At 39.5% G+C, this 20,445-nt stretch overlaps 1 protein-coding gene across 1 annotated transcript in view; it reads left to right on the top strand.

Moving 5' to 3' along the window:
• Positions 1–20,445, top strand: part of CDC40 (cell division cycle 40) — a 58,615-nt gene that overhangs the window by 5,900 nt on the left and 32,270 nt on the right. Inside the window, exons 3-4 of the mRNA XM_048492856.1 lie at positions 13,837–13,923; positions 18,662–18,791. Coding sequence (XP_048348813.1) covers positions 13,837–13,923; positions 18,662–18,791 — 217 coding nt within the window. The remainder of the gene's footprint in view (positions 1–13,836; positions 13,924–18,661; positions 18,792–20,445) is intronic.

Raw genomic sequence — 20,445 nt, 5'->3', positions numbered from 1 at the left:
TGAACAGCAATGTTGCATGCAGCAGAAAACTGGAACACAGCAGAGGCTCTTCTTTATTTAGAGACAGATCCTGGGGAAAAACCCCACCGTCATAACAATTAAAGATCTCCTAGCACATAAACACTACCAGATGAGAATTTTTAGGAAACTTTTTTTTAAAAAACTAACTAGTTTTTTTAAAAAAACTAACTAGTTTTATTTAAATAGTTAAAAAAATAGTTTCCTAAAATTTTATTAGTTAATTACCATAATCATTGAAGTACTACAAGTGAATTTGAGGTATCTCCAGGATTGACACATTGACACAGAGCTTTCTCAATGAATTGATGTTGTAATACCAGGACACCTCACTACTAAGTTCTAGACATCATGTTGTAAAGGTCTTCCTATTTACTGTGATGTTTTAGCCCAAATACATTTTGGGGAGCTCGGATGTTTTAGTTCTGCGCTGTTTGCTTAATAATTCTCTTAATCAGCAGTCATTAAAAGAAACAGACTAGAGAATTAAGGTTAATTCCAAGTATGGGATTTATGTCATTAAAATAAAATAATGTTCAGTTAATGTTTGAGTTGTCTGTGTTTTATATTAGAAGAGTGATTAAAGTTTATAAATGCTTTATATTTGCATATATTACACAGCCTACTTGGGTTGGCTTGATGTCAAAGTTTCACCTGAAGCTCTATTTAAAAATAATCATTCAGGCAGGTAAAATAAATTCTGTATACTTTTTAGGGAATGGGCAACTCTTTGATCAGATAGCCGAATTCTTCTGCGTTTGAAATGTATAGGTGAAACAATGAGAAAATAGAGTAGCAAAAAGTTGAAAAGTTAATGGTTAATTTCCAGGAACGTTATGAATGGTGATCTAGTTACTTGGATTATATCAGCCTAACAAAATAATAATTGTTTTAACAGGTTGGTGTACTTTATCAGTATAACACACTGAAAAGAATTGCATTTGAAATGAACAGCAATTTGAGAATAGTTTGAATTTTGGTATATATTGTAGCAGAGGAACTAGAGTAGTCTTTTGTATATCAAGCTTGTCTTTTTCTGTTTTTGATTTTTCTAACTTCATAGCTATCTGTGGGCATAACCAGGGGGAGTACTTCTTTCTCCACTGCAATACAGATTTTGTTTCCAAGGCAGAAATAAGCATGCTGTGCTAGTCTATTCCATTTTCTTTAGAACAGGGGTCCCCAGTGTAGTGCCTGTGGTTGCCATGACAAGACATAAATGGCCCTGTATATAGCATCAGCTGCAAAGAATATCACTACAGTTAAATGGTACTGCCATTGAAGGCCTTCTTGAACAAAGAGCTTTCGCAGAGATGCTGGAAAGAGGGATGCCATTTGCCCACTTATAGCAGGAGGCCTGCCTGCTGAAAACACAGATATGATGCAAGTATACTGGAGGATGCTCTCACCATTCCCATAATCTCCATGGTACATGATTAGGTCACTTCCAGATGTGAGGTCACACATGAGTGAACATCATTTCTGCTAATTGCCCTATCCAGAAAGTGGCCTTGCACCCCAGAATTATTGCAACTGCCAGACTCCAAGTCAGAGAAGGATCACATTCAGACTGTGGTAGATCTAGTGGACTTCAGGAGAGGGATGTTTGGAAGAAAGTGCTGAGAATATCTGAGTCAGTAAACAAGATTACAGTGCAAGAGAGTCCCCCAAGTATGTGGTTTCCAGACCAAATAAGGCTTTAAACTCCTAGAATTTAACTTCAAAGTGAATAAGTAATCAACATAGATGTTGTAAAATATTGACAACACTACTGAATTATAGCCAACAGATCAGCTATATTATCATTTGAAGCTACCTGATCACCTTCAAGGGCAGCCCCACATACAGCATGTTACAATAGTCTAACATTGAAGTTAGGGTGATGTGCATCAGCATGGCCAGCTTGACAGAGTCCAAGAATGGAGCCAATTGCCAACAAATGCAGTTGAAACAACTTATTAAAGTTACATTAATAAGGTTTTCTAACACAGCTGGGTCAAATAAACTCCTAGTCTCTTTTCTGAATTGGTCAGCTGAATTGGTCAAAGGTGATACCAGAATGTTTTGTGTGACATGCCAGCATTCTCCAATACCCAATACCAACTATTCTACCTGTATGAGTTTGAATCATTTTTGTAATTATTTGATTTTTTTTTTGTATAAAACATACTGCCACACATGATGGGACTGTGTTTTTTATAAATAAATGAATATGTAAAGAATTGCTGCCCCTTCGTTGGGCGAAGGATGACACGCTAGCAGAGTCAAGTTAGACATTTTCTGAATTTTTGACATTCCAAACCCAAAAGGTTCGCCATCACTGATCTAGGGTGAAAACTTAATACCTGTCATGAGCTAGCTCCTGGGTACTTATCATGATACAGAGGACTCTCATCAGAGCCTGGCAACACGGTGCAGCCAGAATTGTCTTCTCTTGAGGAAGACCAGACAGCAGAGCCAACTCCCAGCCCTTCCCTGCCTGATGGTGTGCAGGTGGAGGAGTCTGCAGATCCTCCTAGGGAACCCAATAATGAGTCATCTGTGCACAGGAGGCAGAAGCAGAGGCAGCTCCTGCAGAAGCAAGGGAGGAGTGTTCGTTTTGCAGCAAGATATAGGAAAATAGAAGTGTTGGCATCTGATGAGGATTAACTCCTTGCAGAATGCTAACCCCTTGGACAAGGCTCTCTATATAAGCCTTGCTGTGAGCTTGCTTCTGCCTGGGTGCAACAAGTATGTCACCTGTCGCCGCCGTGTGCCTGGTTCATCGCTGATCTCCAGCCTGTTTATCGATGTTCCTGTACCACGTCCTGCGGACTGTTATCTGACTACACCTGCCTTGACCCACTGGACTATTATTGGACTGTGCTTTTGCCTGCCACCTGTTTGGCCCCGCAAGGCCGGACCTGACCAGGCCCTGTCTGCTGACAGCACAATTCCCTTCAGAGATCTGCCTTACTGACCAGCATCATCTTGCCTGGATCCAGCTTTATCCAAGGACAGATACTGAAATTTCTGGTCCTCTCTCAAGTAAATGAAAAGCTAGACATCAGTATACTCATGACACTCAGTCCCAAATTTAATATGATTTTACTCACAGACCTGAGATTGAATGACACTGGACATGCAGTTGATTTCTGCAGTTCTCTGCAGGAGAGATTGCATGCCACTTTGTAACTGAAGGGGAGAGGAAAGCAAGGCCACATGAGCCTACAAAGTTTCCTGATTTCTAAATTTTGATTTGTCAGTTGGACAGTATAGATTAGCACAAAGCATCCTGAGTAATGGTTGCAGTTTAGCACATTCCTGTGTGAAATTTAGTCCTACCTACTCTGCATTTTTATGTAAGTTATTTTAAAGAGTTCTCTTCCATTTTTCCCCTCAGCCACTCAGCAGGTTTTCCTGTGTTCTTGGCCTAGCTTTGGAATTGGATCCTCATTATTGTTGATTTGCAGTCTTCTTCCACTACTTCACACTCTCTCTCTCCTTCCTTCCTTCCTTCCTTCCTTCCTTCCTTCCTTCCTTCCTTCCTTCCTTCCTTCCTTCCTTCCTTCCTTCCTTCCTTCCTTCCTTCCTTCCAGCTAATGACCTAACTAGTAGCCTGATAAAACAGTTGTGTTGGCCTGTAACAAAATAAAATTTAAAAAGCCATGTAATGCTTTGTATTAACACCAAACAAACAGTGAAACACTGTGTGCACACTATTGTGTGCTGTTCTGGCTTTTGTTATTTCATGGCTTTGTTTTTTTCATCTTTGAGATGTAGTTCGTAGCACTCTAACTGGAACCTCCCTTAACCCTCCCAGAGGCAATAGTGCACAGGATGATAGCTTTGCCAAACAAATGGGCTGAGGTGTTGTTCAGATGAGGACTGCATATTAACATTGTTGAAGCAGTCAGCCCCCGCTCTGTGGTTGTCAGCAGCATCAGGCGCTTGGGAGGAGGCCACACCATGGAAATTCATGTGCCTTAATTCTCATTTAACAAGAGTTTGTTCTGTATGCTTTGCTACCATTTTAAACAGAGGTGTATATTTTCAACTGTAGTCCCCCTTTACTTCTGAACTTGGTAATAATTTATTCTGAATGTTGTATTTTGAAATGTTTTAATTGGTAGCAGTTAATCACCTCTTCTGACTGTGAAAGAGGTAGGGGTAGAATGAGGTAAATGGTCCTTGTCTGTTCGTTATTGTACTGTGGAGTTCCAATTATGTGTATCTGAAGAAAAAGGGAAATGCTCGGGGTTTGCTAACAGTGATAGAATTGATTCATTATTTAGTGAAGGAGAATGACCTGCAATTCATTTGCAAAGCAGGCTGAATTTAATTTGTCAGCACTGAAGAGCTGGCCAGTTTAATATTTTATGTGGTAAAGATGCGACACTAAAAATTAGTATGACTTTGGTTTGTTTACATATCATTGATCATTGTACTTTTATTACATATAATAGGAGTATTCTCCACATTAGTCAGTGTGTTGGAACTGAATGATTTTAATAGATACACTAAACTAATTTTGCAGATCTGTATTCCCTGCCCCTAAAGTTTCCAGGTTTTTTTCTGAGCCTTCACATCTCCAGCACCAGTACATAACTTAAATTTGTTTAATTGTAGGGTAAGTTGTTGATTTGTTTGTCAAGCTCTTGCTGAGGTTCATGGTATTTGGGTTTATGTAACATTTAGTGGGAAGACAGGTAAGGAAACCTTGCGCCTGTTTGGTTAGTCTGATTGCTTCTGTGGTTTTGGGTTTTGCAAGCCCCAGTTTCATACAGAGTAATCTATCTTGTTGAGACTTGCAAATGGCACAAGACTTGGGTGAAGGGATAAATGCATTTAATTCCCTGAAGATTACAATTTTCTTGATATGTGGTCTGGATATGCATAAAACTAAAATCACAGCCTTAATGTATTTTCAGGACAATGTATTGTCGAAGGCTTTCACTGCTGGAATCACTAGGAAGTAGTGGGGGGTTCCGGGTTGTATGGCCATGTTCCAGTAGTATTTTCTCCTGAAGTTTCGCTTGCATCTATGGCTAGCATCTTCAGAGGATCTTCACAACATCCTATTTTCAGGACAGTTGATAACAGGAATTAAAATTAAATGATAGTAACATATTCTATTCTGATTGGATCTACACAAGTGTCTCAAATTGTTTCATATATAGGAACTCTCATTCTTTTATTTTTGCAGTGCAAGTTATCACTTGTCAAATTGAATTCTTATATATTTGGGCTTTTCAGTTAAACATGTGTCTGGCTATATAAACACTGACTACAGTTTCTGCTGTTTGTGTAGCAATGATAATAACTGTAATTGTATTTAGACAATACTAGTAATTATAATGTTGGTATACTATCAGAGTGGCTTAAACCCTTGCTGCTCATGGACACGCCATGTTTGCTCTTGAGTTCTGTTCAGAAACATCTCTGTCATCAGGAAATGGAACTCTGTTTCCTACCTCTTAACTTCTTGTAAATTCAGCCATATCTGATTGTAAATGCTGGACAGATGTGATCCTGGGTTGCTTCTCAAAAAACAAAACACCCCGTTAAATTCTGCATCACCTGAAACATCTTAGACCGAATTATTTGACTCTTCCCTATATAGAATCATAGGGGCTATGCAGGCCTTCTAGTCCAACCCCCTGCTCTATACAGGGCATCCCTGACAAGTGTGTATCACTGACAAGTGTGTTGTCCAGCCACTGTTTAAAGACAACTAGTGAGAGGGAGTTCACCACCTTCCTAGGTAGTCGTTTCCAGTGTTGAACAACTCTTACTGCAAAAAAAGGTTTCTTGGTATCCCAGCCATTACCTTTCCACCCAAACCGGTTATTGTGTGTCCTAATCTCTGCTGCCAGCAGTTCCCTCCCCTCCTTTAAGTGACAGCCCTTTAAATACTTAAAGAGAGCAATCATGATTCCCTTAAGTCTCCTCTTTTCTAGACTAAAATTTCCCAAGTTCCTCCAACTTTACTTGTGGTCTCCAAGCCCCGATGATCCTCATTGCTCTCCTCTGCATCTGCTCCATTTTGTCTATATCCTTTTTGAAGTGACACCTCCAGATCTGCACACAATAATCCAGGTGTGGCCTGATCTTTTTCCTTTTCTGGACCTTGATGAAGTTCTAATTTATTCTTCCTCTTGTGCATGTAGCACAGAGACGAGATACTACAGAAAACATTTGTTGTGCCTTGTCTCATCACCCTACACAAATCTATTTTACCTCTCTTTCCATTCAGAGCTCTGAATGGTTTCCCCAGCCTGTGGAGCCTTTCTGTAATTTAAGTGGCTCTTCTGTTGGAGCAAAAGCCACATAAGTCAGGTTCTCTGTACAGCAGGAGACAAACTTCAGTGCATAATAGCCAAAAATAAGGAGCACTTTAAGCCAAATATAATTTTCACAAATAAAGTGATTTAAAATGCACTAATGCAGTTTGAGTATTTTGGAAAGTAGAGTGAGTAATTTCCTTAGCTTTCTTCTTTCTATCTGCAGTGCTACCTGTGAAGCAGGTTGATGTGGCCCAGCGGAGAAAGCATTATTAAGCCACTATTACTAGATCCAGGTCCAAGGCCCTTGAAGTCTTCTTTGTTGAAACGGACTGTGCATAGAGTTAGGACCTTCCTGAAAGATCACAGGGCACAGGAAGGAATTATTATAGGAATTATTCCCATGCATAGACGTAGCCCGTTTCAAAGCTTAAGAAGTCATCATTGTCATGTCTCTGGCATGATTTAGACCATTGATCACATTTTTGTGGGAACTTTGGATTTCCCCCATTTTGAGCAAGTACCAACTTGCTGTTGAACCTCAGGTAGTTTTATGTTGGCTGACGTTAGTTCTGCAGTTACACGATCTGTGGCCAAATTCTTGTCTTATTACAATATCTTTGAGACTCTCCTGCTAAGTATTAATCTTGACAATCTTACAGTTTTATTAGTGGCATACATTTTTTATTACTCATTTTTTTATTACTCATTCTATAGTTATTGGTATTTGGATTGTGATTTTATTCTATGGCTGAACACCTCCAGTCAAAAACCTTATTGTTAATAAAGAAAAGGAAAAGTCATCAGTGGCACTCTAACTGCTGTTTGTTTCCAGTCCAAGTCAAGCCAAGATAACCACTGCATTCTCCCAGTGACTTACTCCTATGGGAAGTGCAGTATTGTGCACTATCTACATTGCTTTCAAACTGTACAGTTCTTGTTATGCAGTCATTTTCTTTGACTGTAAAACCTGAAATCTGCTTTCTAGATAAGGCTTTATGTTAATTTTGAGAATTGTCAGTGTAGAAGAAAAATCCAGTAAACAGTGATTTCCAGATCTTTTTTTGTTATAGCAGTGTTTGTTTAAACAGCCACAGTACATTTTTTGTGTTCTATAAATGCTTGATTGTTGCTTGTATGTAAAATGTCTATTATGGTATGGTACAAAAATTGAGAATGAAAACAGCACGAACTGGGGCTTATGCATAGGTCCTCTTTTACATGCCAGAAAAGGTCAGTCTCACATATATGATGCATCTTAGGAAGTATCCTTGTTACAAGCTATAGTGATATAAGGGCGGGGGGAGGAAACATGCATTAAAATATATTGGCAGACATCCAATTTAGTGCTAATGTTGGGGGCCTCTTTTCTTGCACAGTGTCCCACATTACAATCACAATTTTAAAATGTACTGTATCAAAATGTAATATTCAATCAAGTCTCCCCTCCTCTCTTAAAATAGTACTAGAAGAGCTGGAACAAGCATGTTCTGAACATATTTTCAGATTTTAACAATCCAGATATTTACATCAAAGACTGGCAGGAAATCATTATTAAAGAAATGCATTTGCTTGATGGAAACAATGGATAGAGGAACCCCTTGAAAAGGAAAGTTGGATATCTGTTTCTGTTTCAAAGATCAAGGAATTTCACAGAGAATGATCAATCCATTATAGAGTTCTAAAATGATTCAGAAATGTGAAACTAACAGTAGTACAGAGCCAGAATAGCTACAGTTATCCTAGTGAGAATTTTTCATGTTATAGTCTGTTCTCTGTTGCTTGCTAGTGGATTAATAAAATAATTTAACTGGTGAGGGAAATGAGATAAAATATGTGACATTTCAGCAAGTACAGACTTTCATGTATTCACCTAATTAAATATTAAGATCCTTGCAACTTATGAATTGGTACAACAACTGTTAGCAGTTGTCATGTTTCCTTAGCAGCAGACATAATTTGATTATTCACGTACAAATAGGAGACTTGGGAGGGAATCTTATTTTCCCCTCCCCCACTATTCCTCTGCCTTCCCTGAAAGTCCTCATAGCTTCTCTCTGCTTTCTGTCTCCTTTCCACCCACTAACCAGCCTGCCCTTTTCTGCCCCCATCTTCAGCTTTTTCTCTAGCTGCTGGGAAAACACTGGTCGAGTTGCATTGTGCTGACCAGCAGACATAAACCCAGTTGCACTGTCGGATACTTGCAAGGATTTGGTGGGCAACTTTCCCCTGTATTCCCCTTCCCACACTATTTTCACTTTCCATCCATCACCCTTTCCCTGCTTCTTTGACTTCTTCCCACAGACCAGCCAGCCTACCTTTTATCTACCCCCCATCAACTATATTATTTATTTACTTCATCTATCCCCCTTACTGTACAGTGAGGACCGAAAATCTTGTAACGTTCTCCTTGTCTTTATTTTATCTTCACAACAACCATGTGGGTGAAGTAGGCTACTCTGAGAGTCTGTTGCTGACCCAAGGTCACTGAAGTGAGCTTTTGTGGTAAATATTTGAACCTGGGTCTCCAGATCCAGGTTTGCAACTGTAGTCACTACTCTACCCTGGCTTCATGAGGTGATGGCTATAGAACAGTAATGAGCAGCTGAGTCATGTATTGTAGCAAGTCTTTAGGTGATTGTCAAAGGCTTTCATGGCCGGATTCAATTGGTTGTTGTGGGTTTTCCGGGCTGTGTGGCCATGGTCTGGTAGATCTTGTTCCCAACGTTTTGCCTGCATCTGTGGCTGGCATCTTCAGAGATGTATCACAGAGAGAACTCTGTTACGCACTGTGTCTGGACACTGTGTAACAGATTTCTCTTTGTGATACACAGACTTTTCTCTGTGATACACCTCTGAAGATGACAGCCACAGATGCAGGCGAAATGTTAGGAACAAGATCTACCAGACCACGACCACACAGCCTGGAAAACCCACAACAACCAGTCTTTAGGCGATTGTTGGTAGACTCAATCCTATTGTGTCTTTCCACAAAGGCCAAAACAGCCCTAGAAAGGGCCCTGCCCCTGCCCCTGCCCCTACCTTTTACTGACAGAAACCAAGGCTTGTTTGTAGTAGTGTAGTTGCCTAGCAACAGCCATAAGGCATTTGTTTCTTAAAGCTGCAGGTGATGCTTCAGTTTTAATTTTTTAAATATCCTAGTACTGTGTATGTATGTGTTTTAATATTTCTGATTTTTCTGCAGACCTGGGGCTTTTCTTGTTGTAGGAAGATCTGCTTGGTCTGGTCATGGCTCTAGTCTCCAGATTTAACTAACCCTGGACAAGGCCACATTGAAAATTAGATATTTTAATATGATGCATATATAGTTAATTGCAATGTGATCCATTTTTTTCATAAAGTGTGGGAGATAGTCTTCATATAAGGGGGAGGGGATGTGCTGTGAGGAGTAGCATTTGTGAGATATTTCTTTTGTCACAATTTTGTTGTGAAAAGATTGATTTGTAGTATATTGATTGTAATTAAAGAGCATAGAACATGGACTAAAACTTTCTAGCTATACTGCAAGTTAGATTAATTTTGGCTGACTCAGCTGGGATATTCCTTGTATGACAAGAATGATGTTAGACAGTGAGTCGACACACTACTGAAGCACAAACTTTGGAATGTTGTATATATATATAATATTAATAAGCACATCTAGCAAAAATCACTTATCGTTTGGGCTTGCAATTCCTAGAATAGGTAGTGCATTATGCAGAGTAGCTTACTGAGTTGTTGATGTCTTCTCGCTCTTGTAATCCCTTTATTAAAGGATCATTTGAACCTTTTAAAGCACTTGTAGTAAATTAAGGAATAAGGGCGGATTTATTTACCCTTTTAATGAAGGCTCACCCTTCCCTTATATAGAGATGCATAGGCTTAAACTTTCATATGATTTGAATTTTTAAGCTGATTCTTTTATCAAATTGGTAAATTAGCAAGAGAAGTATTCAGTTAATGCTGATTTATTTTCGATAGATATGCAGTGTGAGAAATTATTGCTGCTTTGGATTGCTTTGAAAGTTGCTTAAAAGATACCATTTTACAGAGCAATTGTCCTTGCCCTATGAAGACATATGCGACAGACCCTCCCCCCTTTCTTCCAATATCACCCTGGCAGGGAAACCACTCACTGATCAAGTTTGTCAGATTTTTCCTGTCTTTTTCACCTCATGGACTGAGCTGCTTTTAATATGGCAGTGTTTGGTGATAAGAAGCACTTTAGCTCAGCCTTGGTATGCTCCCCAGAAGGTGAAGGATGCCCATTATTTCAAAACTTTCTTGGCAAACCCCTTTTATAAGACAAACCAAAATAATAATACTGAGGCAGAAATAAACAGAGTAAAATATTTATTTACAGAGAGAAGTAATGGAGGTAGCTGCAAAAATATATATTTACAAAAGAAGAACTTAAACCAATAAGCAGTATTTGTTTTCAGGCACAGGATTAAACAAGCTTCAGTTTCAGTGAGCTTAATTTGTAAATTTGGATGTTCTAAAGATGGGAAAGCTACTTAGTTCTCTGTTTGCTTAGATTATACTCTTGCTAGTGGATATCAACACTGGGTTCTATCAGGCTTGGTACACTTACTTCAGACCCCCACTCAGCCCTTTCTGATAGAAATGTAAAAATAAACATAAAACACTCTCTTTAGGAAAATAAAAGCAAAACCCAATACTAACTGATCCTAGGGATTCTTCTCCCCTCTTCCTGGAATCCAGTTGAATCTGACCCTGAAAGCCTTTGACAATACATTGATATTTTATGGTTGACATTGTGTGGTGCTGCTTATGTAAATTTGGTGTTGAATGTTTTCGCATAATTTTTCATTACTTTCCTTCTCCTGGAGGCAGAGGACATCCCATTCGAGATGTCCTCTGGCCTGCCAGGAGAAAGGCCCTTCACAGTAAGTGCCAATGGACCCTTTTGTTATATTAACTCTGATTCTTGTACAGGAAATACTACAGATTGTTGGAAAGCAAAATTATAGAACAGCTAACCTCTGGGTTAGCTGAGCAACTAGACCAGAGGTGGCCAACCTATGGCGCTCCAGATGTTCATGGACTACAATTCCCATCAAATTGGCCATGCTGGCGGGGCAGATGGGAATTATAGTCCATGAACATCTGGAGCGCCATAGGTTGGCCATCCCTGAAGTAGACCTTTGAGGTCCTTTTGCAACTGTGGTATATAAAGCTTGCAGACTGTCTCTAAAGCCACCTTCCATAAGGAATAAACAGTATAGGTTGGCTGTATCAGTTAATCAAACTACCAGTATAGGTTGGCTGTATCAGTTAATCAAACTTCTTCAGATTCCTTCACCAGCCAGCTTGTTTTTGTTGCTGACAATGGCACAGCAGTTTCAGAACATTAAGGCCAAATGTAAACACTGGAATTACTGAAGAATCTCTGGGAATTCATGACCCAGTGAGCAACAGGAAAACCACCAGTTAGGATTTGGCTTGCAAGTGCAGCATCTTGAGAATTTAGTCTTTGTGGGGCTGCAAAGATACACATTAAGAATGTGGGTAGTAACAAGTGTTATCTCCAAAAGCAGTGAGAAATGAAGTATGACCTGTAGTGGTCAGAGTGCGGCACTTCAGTGCATTTCCCCATGGCTAGCTGAAGAAAATTATACAAACAGAAAGTTTTACAAACTTGCAGGATTCAGATTTTCATGTTGCACTGTACTGAAAGAAGACAATAGGTCTTGTTGGTCTGGGAACAGGAAAATACCTCTCTGTCATGCGTCCATTTATGAGCTGACAATGTAGGTGCAGCAGCAAAATGGCTGCTACAAAAATGTTGCTACAGGAGTGATTGTTGCAGCCTAACAAAGTGATTGTTGCAGCCTAACTACAGTAACACAAGGTAGATCCATGTTCTGTAGTGGCAGCTGCTGCTAGAGCAACATATTTTTACATCTGCATAGCAATAGCCCTACCTGGCCCCACCCTCTTCCTAAAAACACTTTGGCACTAAAGCACCCATAGGCACCATGCTGAGGACTCCTGTGCTAGGAAATGACCTGAATCTGTGCCTGGCAAAGAAGAAGGGGAAGTGTATTCCATAGTCCAGACACCACCACTGGATCTTTCATGGTCATCAACCTTATTTTGAAAGATGTATGTAAATGAAGTTAAACATAATTTCCAAGCAAGTACATATGAGAAAGGTTAGTCCTTCAGATCAGGCTGAGAGGCCTCTGGCACAGAAGTTATCAGGCTATCAAGAAAGAGTTTTCAGTAATGTTGTAACATGTTGCCTATAGTTTACATGGGGTAGCAAACATTCTGTTTCAGGTTGGGACTAACCCAAGCTCCCAAATGTTCTTCCTATGCAGCCCAGCCTTCCCCTATAAAGCACATTACAGTTGGCAATGGCAGATATTTAAGCTGTTGTCCAAAGAACAGCTGCGATGACCACCCTTTTATTCCTTTGAAAATAAATATGATAGGTGTAAAAATAATGTTTATTTATTACTATATAATATCTATATGTCACTGACACCAGAAATTTAATGGCAAACCTCCTTTCTTCTGTACTAAAGTAGTGTGTCTGAGCTTTAAAAGTTTTGAAGAGCTATGCAGTTCTGAGGAAATTACTAGTGTGGGATTCCAGGTTCTGGTTAACAAATTAAAATTTTATTTATATATGTTCTTTAGGTTGAAGATTACAAGAAATAATTTTCAATAAATAAAACTGGGGAGGTGACATTCACTTGGTATCAATCCATTCTCTCTTTTACATTTCTGAGACTATATTAGGATTGACTCCATTTCTATCTCAATATTTCTACCTGTTTCTTTGGGCAGTTCTACACTTTGTATAACTCTAGGCTCTTAACATCATCAAGCTCCCTTCTCACTATAAGCTCATTTCAGACGTGACTCTCAGTTTTTGTGATGGTACAAATCCTCTTGGTACAAATCCTTCACAGTCACTCTCCAGTGACAACCAATCACTTCGCTCTCTCATCCCCTTTTCAACTCCTTTTTCTACAACACGTGCAATATTTTAAATTGTTACAACAGATTTCTACACGTCTCGTTTTGTAAATGTGCACAAAATTGGTACTGGCAGTGTTACCAAAAAGAAATAGGTACCCCAGGCATCAGAAATTCTATTTTTTTTTTGGTTCTGTTTAACTTTACAATTAGGTCCAGTGGTGGGATCCAAAAATTTTGATAACAGGTTCCGATGGTGGTGGGATTCAAACAGTGGCGCCGCTGCACACACGCACCTCCAGTCCCTATTGGGCAGGGAGGTTGCTTTAGTAACCCCTTCTCAGCACTCAAAAAAAATAGTAACCACTTCTAGAGAAGTGGTGAGAACTGGTTGGATCCCACCTCTGATTAGGTCATACAAAGTTTGTCTAGTTGAAGCTTTCTCAAAGTAAGGATTGCCCCATTTCTAAAAAACTAAAGTAATGATCACTTTTGTTTGTTCAATCCAAAAAGTAAAAATTGGGATTACATTACTACGATCAGCTTAGTATAAGTTGTGCTATCAGAAGAAAGATGTTCATTAAAATTCTGTTGAATTTTCTAGGAAGATGTGGAAACAGGAGTTCATCTTGATCCAGCTACCAAGGACGTTCAGTATAACCCAACATATGACACCATGTTTGCACCTGAGGTAAGTAGTGTTTTTAATAGTCATTTTAATAGTGTTGTTCAAAGCAGCTTCTGAAAGGAATACCTTGTAAATTATTAAATCGTATATGAAAATGAATCTTTAAAGAACAATATGACACCTATTATGGTTAAATATAAATGAGACTTGAGTTCTTCAGATGTTTACATCCATATTGATCTGAAGCTAAAGTAGGTAAAATGTTTTTCTATTTATATAATATTTTGTACCTGTGAAGGGTACTTCGTGTTACGTTAAAAGGTGTAATGAAACAAACATGACACATCCAATAAAATAAGGTGTGAACAGTGGAACTGAAAATACTGTGTTTTCTTTACAAAGCAATAATTAGCAGTAAGAGCTGGGCAGTGAATTGTCATATTATGAAATTCAGGTTTCAAGTACTACTCAAAGTGAGATTGCCTAGTGGTCATTAATTTGTCTCCTTTTTTGTCTCCTGCGGCATAATGCAGCTATTCAGCACTTGTGGGGGTTAATGCTGGGTATACTCTTACTTATTCTCAACATGAAACTCCAGATGTGATGAAAGTATTGTGGATGGCTGTGTGCATGGTGAGGTAGTAGTCATAATGAATCAAAGACATAGTTTATAATCTCACAGCGGGGGTTGTATATTTCCGTCCTCTGCATTTAAGGGATTGCAGTTGGTGGGTGTACTACAAGCTGTCCTTTCTTCAGTGCGCCATTTGTGTGCTTGTAGGAAACCAAAGTGATATTCTGAAAGATTTATGGAATAATCCATGGTAGGCAACCATGAGCAGAGCAGGAAAATACTGTTTAATTGACAAATTCAAATATTAAATGGTTTGCAGATCTGAAATTAAATAGTACATCTCCATGCCTGAAAACATTGAGGTAACACACACCTCACTCACTACTAGTTATGTGCTCTAAAATTAATTTTCATGTACATAAACAGCATGTGAAGTCTGTTTATTAAGGTTGTACAGCTGCTTAGATGCTTTTATTTTCTCCATTAACCATGTTTATTTAATATGACTAGCACCCGATTATGCAGAAAACGTTATTTCCTTTTTGAAATTTACAAATCCTAGAAAGCAATAAACTGAATGAAGGATGTGGGAAAGAAATTAAGATGTGGGGAAGAAAAAACTTGGATGATATTTGCTGTACAAAGTTGTCAAATGAATGGACTGTAAAAGTCAATTTCATATTGAAATTGGTATTCCTCATGGAAAAAAACCTCTGGGAACAAGCAATTTGTATGAAAATAAAATATGCTTACCCTTAATACATGCAGCTGTCAAAAACTGAAAGTTATTTTTTGTTTCTGAGGTATAGCTAATCAGTAATAATGGTCTTTATGTCCCTGTACAAAATTAATTTAATTTGTTGCAAAGCATATGCAAATTTTCTGTCTTATTCTAGTTCATATGCAATTTAGAAATATTAGTACTATTTGAGGAGGTTAGCCTTGTAGTAAATGAAAGAACAAGGGAATGCTGCAGTAAATAGAAGTGTCAGGTTATGCATGAGATTTCTCTGGAGAGTTGGGAGGAGCTAACTATGCAGAACACATAATGCTATACATAATGCTATACATAATGCAGAACACATAATGCTATACATAATGCTATACATAATGCATTACAGGAACCTCATTAAATATAACAATTGTGATGCAACATAGTTTTCTAACAAAATCTGTTGAGGATTCATTCTATGCTGATAGTTTGGGTTCTCTGTATACTGCTGCATTTGACTATCTCATATCAAGGAGGATAGATGATTTATGAGCAACACATTCTTTTCAAGTGGTCAGCATCTTGCAACTATTCCTATTTTGTTTTTCCTTTGGGATTCTTTGAAGCTTTAATGTAAGATTTTAATAGGTTCTACCATGGACAAATTTCAGAATAATTCCTCCTTGAATACTGAGGTCCCATTCAGATGCAAAAATTCTTTTATCACCTAACCATAGTTAGTGCTGTCACACTTTTTATTCTGCCTTCTGTTGCTCAAATTTCCTCCCATACATTTATCTTACCCATTTATCGTAGTATAACATTATGTGTTCTGCATAGTTAGCATGAACTCTTGTTAGCTGTAGCCAGGTTTATTAATCAGATTCAAAGTCTAGCTGTGGAAGTTTGCAGGGTGACTTTGGGCAGTACTCTTTCTCCATCTTTCCTGATTTCCAAGGTGTGTGTTGTGAGGATAAAATGAAAGGCAGAACAGTGTGTGAGCCACTTTGGATTCCCATTGGGGAGAAAATTGTGTTATAAGTATTTAAATAATAACAGAAAATAGAAGCAGATGTAAAGATGAAATCATTTCTTTGTAGACAGAAAGCTTCCAACATGACAAGCATTATATGTAAAACTAGCGGGGCCCAGCCACGCATTGCTGTGGCTATTGTCCTTCTCATCACAGTCCGCAGCCCACACAGATGTCCATGCAGGTCCAATGATCCACAGTATAGCCTTTTGGGGTGGTCAAATGGAATCCCTCTTTCCCTTTTCAATTTATATGGTAGTGTCTTTTTTTTAGTAAAAGGTAACCCTTTCCATTCCACAACGGAACTGTCCAGAGTGCGAATCCCGCTGTCCATGAAGCTGGTTGACATGCACAGTCCTGGCTTGGGGAAGGCAGAACTGGGGCAAGGAGGCTATCCCAGTCAGGCGGCAGAGGCAGGGTGGTGAGGCTCTCAGATCGAGGCCAGCTCCCTGGGTTCTTAAAGGGCCATGTGCAAAAGAAGCGGAGCCAGTAGTGTTGGTTCACCCCCACCCCGCGGATTTTCTTAACCCAGAAGAAAAGGCAAACTCCAGCTCGCTTTTGAAGTAAAAAAGAGAGCTGTGGCGAATATGGGTGAGGAAGTGGGTAGAAAGTGGTGGTTGGATGTGAGGGAGAGGGCAGAGTGAGGTGTGTGGAGGATGAGCTGGATGTGTATTGTGTGTGGTAGCAGTGGGTGGAGGGCACAGAGAGTGAAAGTTACCTGCGTAGTGAGGGGAACCCCTTGAGGTAGCCCTCACAAGAGCCCAAAGGGTGTGTATGTGTTTCACTTTCCACTTGTATTACCTAACAGTTATTACCCTATTTACTGTTTTCACTGCTCATCTCTGCTTACATCTGCAACGTAGACATTCTAAGCCCCTCATACCACCAACTCCTCAGGCCACAGACGTGCTGCACGAACATTCTAAACACAGCCAGCTTCATGGCCTGGTGTGCCGGAAAAAGATGTTTTACCTGACTCAGGTATGGACTTTCAGCGATTTGAAGGTCCGATTACCTGCCCAGAATGGGGAAGGACATCCTGTGAAAATTTGGGGGCGATCTGTCCAGCCATTTTGGCGTTAGGGTGTGACTAACAAAGTCACTGTTAGCTTTTATATATATACTAGCGGGGCCCAGCCACGCGTTGCTGTGGTAAGTAACAGTGTCAGCTTCAAATCACAGTCTGCAACCCACACAGATGTCCATGCAGGTCCAATGATTCGCAGCATAGCCTTTTGGGATGGGCAAATGGAATCCCTCTTTCCCTTTTCAATTCACATTGTTATATGGTGGTGTCTTGTTTTTAGTATAAGGTAACCCTTTTCCATTCCACAACGGAACTGTCCAGAGTGCGAATCCCGCTGTCCATGAGGCTGGTTGACAGGCATAGTCCTGGCTTGGGGAAGGCAGAACTGGGGCAAGGAGGCTATCCCAGTCAGGCAGCAGAGGCAGGGTGGTGAGGCGCTCAGATCGAGGCCAGCTCCCTGGGTTCTTAAAGGGCCATGTGCAAAAGAAGCGGAGCCAGTAGTGTTGGTTTGCCCCCACCCCGCGGATTTTCTTAGAAGAAAAAGGCAAACTCCAGCTCGCTTTTAGTAAAAGAGAGCTGTGGCGAATATGGGTGAGGAAGTGGGTAAGTGGTGGTTGGATGTGAGGGAGGGCAGAGTGAGGTGTGTGAGGATGAGCTGGATGTGTATTGTGTGGTAGCAGTGGGTGAGGCACAGAGAGTGAAAGTTACCTGCGTGGGGGGGGGACCCCACCTGACGTTTCACATGGCAAAGTGTGTATGTGTTTCACTTCCACTTGTATTACCTAACAGTATTACCTATTTACTGTTTTCACTGCTCATCTCTGCCCATCTGCACGAACATTCTAAACTCTCAGACCAAGCCCTCAGGCCACAGACAGGCTGCACAAACATTCTAAGAGTAACAGTTAAACAGAGACAGCTTCATGGCCTGGTGCGCCAGGAAAAAGACGTTTTACCTGGCTCAGGTATGGACTTTTGGTGATTTGAACCCATTACCTGCCCGCAACAGGGAGGAACATCATGTGAAAATTTGGGGGCGATCCGTCCAGCCGTTTCGGCGTTAGGGAGTGACTAACAAAGTCACTGTTTGCTTTTTTTATATATAGATAGATGCTTTAGTATTTCAGTGCATTCCATGCATATATTTTGGAACCATCTGTTATTACATTTAGGCACAGAAGAAATTCTGAAAGTAAAGCAAACTTTTCCCCTTAAAACAGTTTCCCTTCTGATGCAGATTGCTTACTATGTATCTACCAGATAGCTTCATACATGACATTTTGCTTACATGGCTGAATATTGAAGTGCCACAATCATGTGTGATCATTAGGTTTTTAGTGCAATTCAGCAAAAGAGATGTATTTGCAGTCTTTTGCTTTTGTGCTGTGTGCATGGATCTGCTAGTGACCTTAATGACGGTCCTGTGCATATTGCAATTATAATTTTTTAATACAGTTTGGACCAGTGAATCCTTTTAAGACTCAGCAGATGGCTGCACCCAGGAATATGCTTTCTGGATATACGGAACCAGCACACATTAATGACTTCATGTTTGAACAACAAAGAAGAACATTTGCAACCTACGGTAAGATGTCTTCATGCTTGACTCTTTGACTGAGTTGATCTGCTCCAGTTGCCGATGTTTGATATACTTTGATAGTCACACATTCTTCAGTCTCAGATTTAGCATCATTTCCCTAGAATTTTATATGTCAAGAAAGGTATTTGTATTTGCATTATTTCCCTAGAATGTATGATTATAAAATAGTAAGATTTAAATATATTTTGTCTTATGTGCTGGCTCTTCAAAAGGGGAGTTGGATTAAAAGAGGTGTATCCCCATGCCACATTCTATTCAAGACAGTAGATCTTTATCCCTGGGGCAGCATATAGTTAATTGCAGCTTGGAGCCTTTGATTTCAGGCATGAGATCCAGAGACAGTGCATGCCTCCTTCACATACTATTGAATGGAAAGGAAAGGCAAAGTATGCAGCTCTAAATTACCATCTCTCCAGGAGGCTTTACATCAATCTTCCCTTTTTTGTACTCCATGAAATGTGAATTTTAATTACATGAGCTCTGGGAGGTAAGAATTAAATATACAGCATGCAGTTCTTCTGGTAAGTCTGGTATACTAGTGTGCATAAGACTTGAAGCATTCTTTAGTTTACTATGTGCTGAATCTATGTTAAATAATGTAGCAACTATTGTGATACAGTGGAGAAGATAGGAACAAATTTATTACATTACAGATGTAGATGAATGATTGTTATATGTATGCCATCTCTAGCAAAGCTCTTAAGCTCTGTTGTTTCTGGTCATTACTTAGTGTATCTAGAAGAACACTATGTTTTGAATTTCCTTCTCTCAATGCATGTTTCATGGAGAGATCAATCTAGCTACTTTCTATTTTCCTACAATAAAATAAATGAATACAGTGAATGTTGCATTTGTTAGACATTCTGCCCAGCTATTTCATTCAGGAGGAGAAGTTGCTCTGAGTCCCAGAACCATCAGCACTACCTTTTTTCACAAAAGTTTCCATGGAAACAGTTGGATTATCCAGGAGCATTGTTGATTGGGCTAATTTAATGTAGAACCAGAACCACGCTGCTGATAAAGGTAGAGTTATGCCTGTAGTTTGTTCAAGTGGTAGAACTGAAGCATGTGGAGTCTGTTATGCTTGTAGCTACAATTTCCCAGTTTTGTATTCATTTCTGACAGTCTTAAAGAGTAATTTGAAGAATGGTAACCATAGTATTTTATTACTATTCTTTGTAGCTCTAAAGGTTATTATAAAGATAAAATATTCCTTTAAAGAGTGAGAATATAGGGTTTGTAAAACTCTAGAGCAGATGAAGACAAGCACACCTGTTCTAGGACATGCTAAGCATTCTTTTAAAAGTCCAGACCTTTAAAGATTCTCTGTCTTTCTCTGTGCTTATAGTATTGCTGCTTAAGTTGTTGTGTATAGTAAGACCTTTATGGCAAGATGTGGGGAAAACAGGTCCTTCATAAAAGAAAAGATTGTGCGCTTAAAAAAACTGAAGGGTGGGTCCTTTCTTTACGGAATACTTTGATAGCTCCCCCATAAGCTTTACAGATGAACTTGAGCAATTATAAATCTGCTCTTTTCTAACATCTACTCAGGCATGATAGCTGAAAGGGTCATAAATGGAAACAGAGAGAAATAGGGGTGATAAATTATGCGAAATTTCAGTATTTCCCACAGTCTGGT

Source organism: Sphaerodactylus townsendi, linkage group LG01 (genome assembly GCF_021028975.2).
Source record: "Sphaerodactylus townsendi isolate TG3544 linkage group LG01, MPM_Stown_v2.3, whole genome shotgun sequence".
Taxonomy (NCBI): domain Eukaryota; kingdom Metazoa; phylum Chordata; class Lepidosauria; order Squamata; family Sphaerodactylidae; genus Sphaerodactylus; species Sphaerodactylus townsendi.
This window is presented reverse-complemented; position numbering and strand designations above follow the sequence as displayed.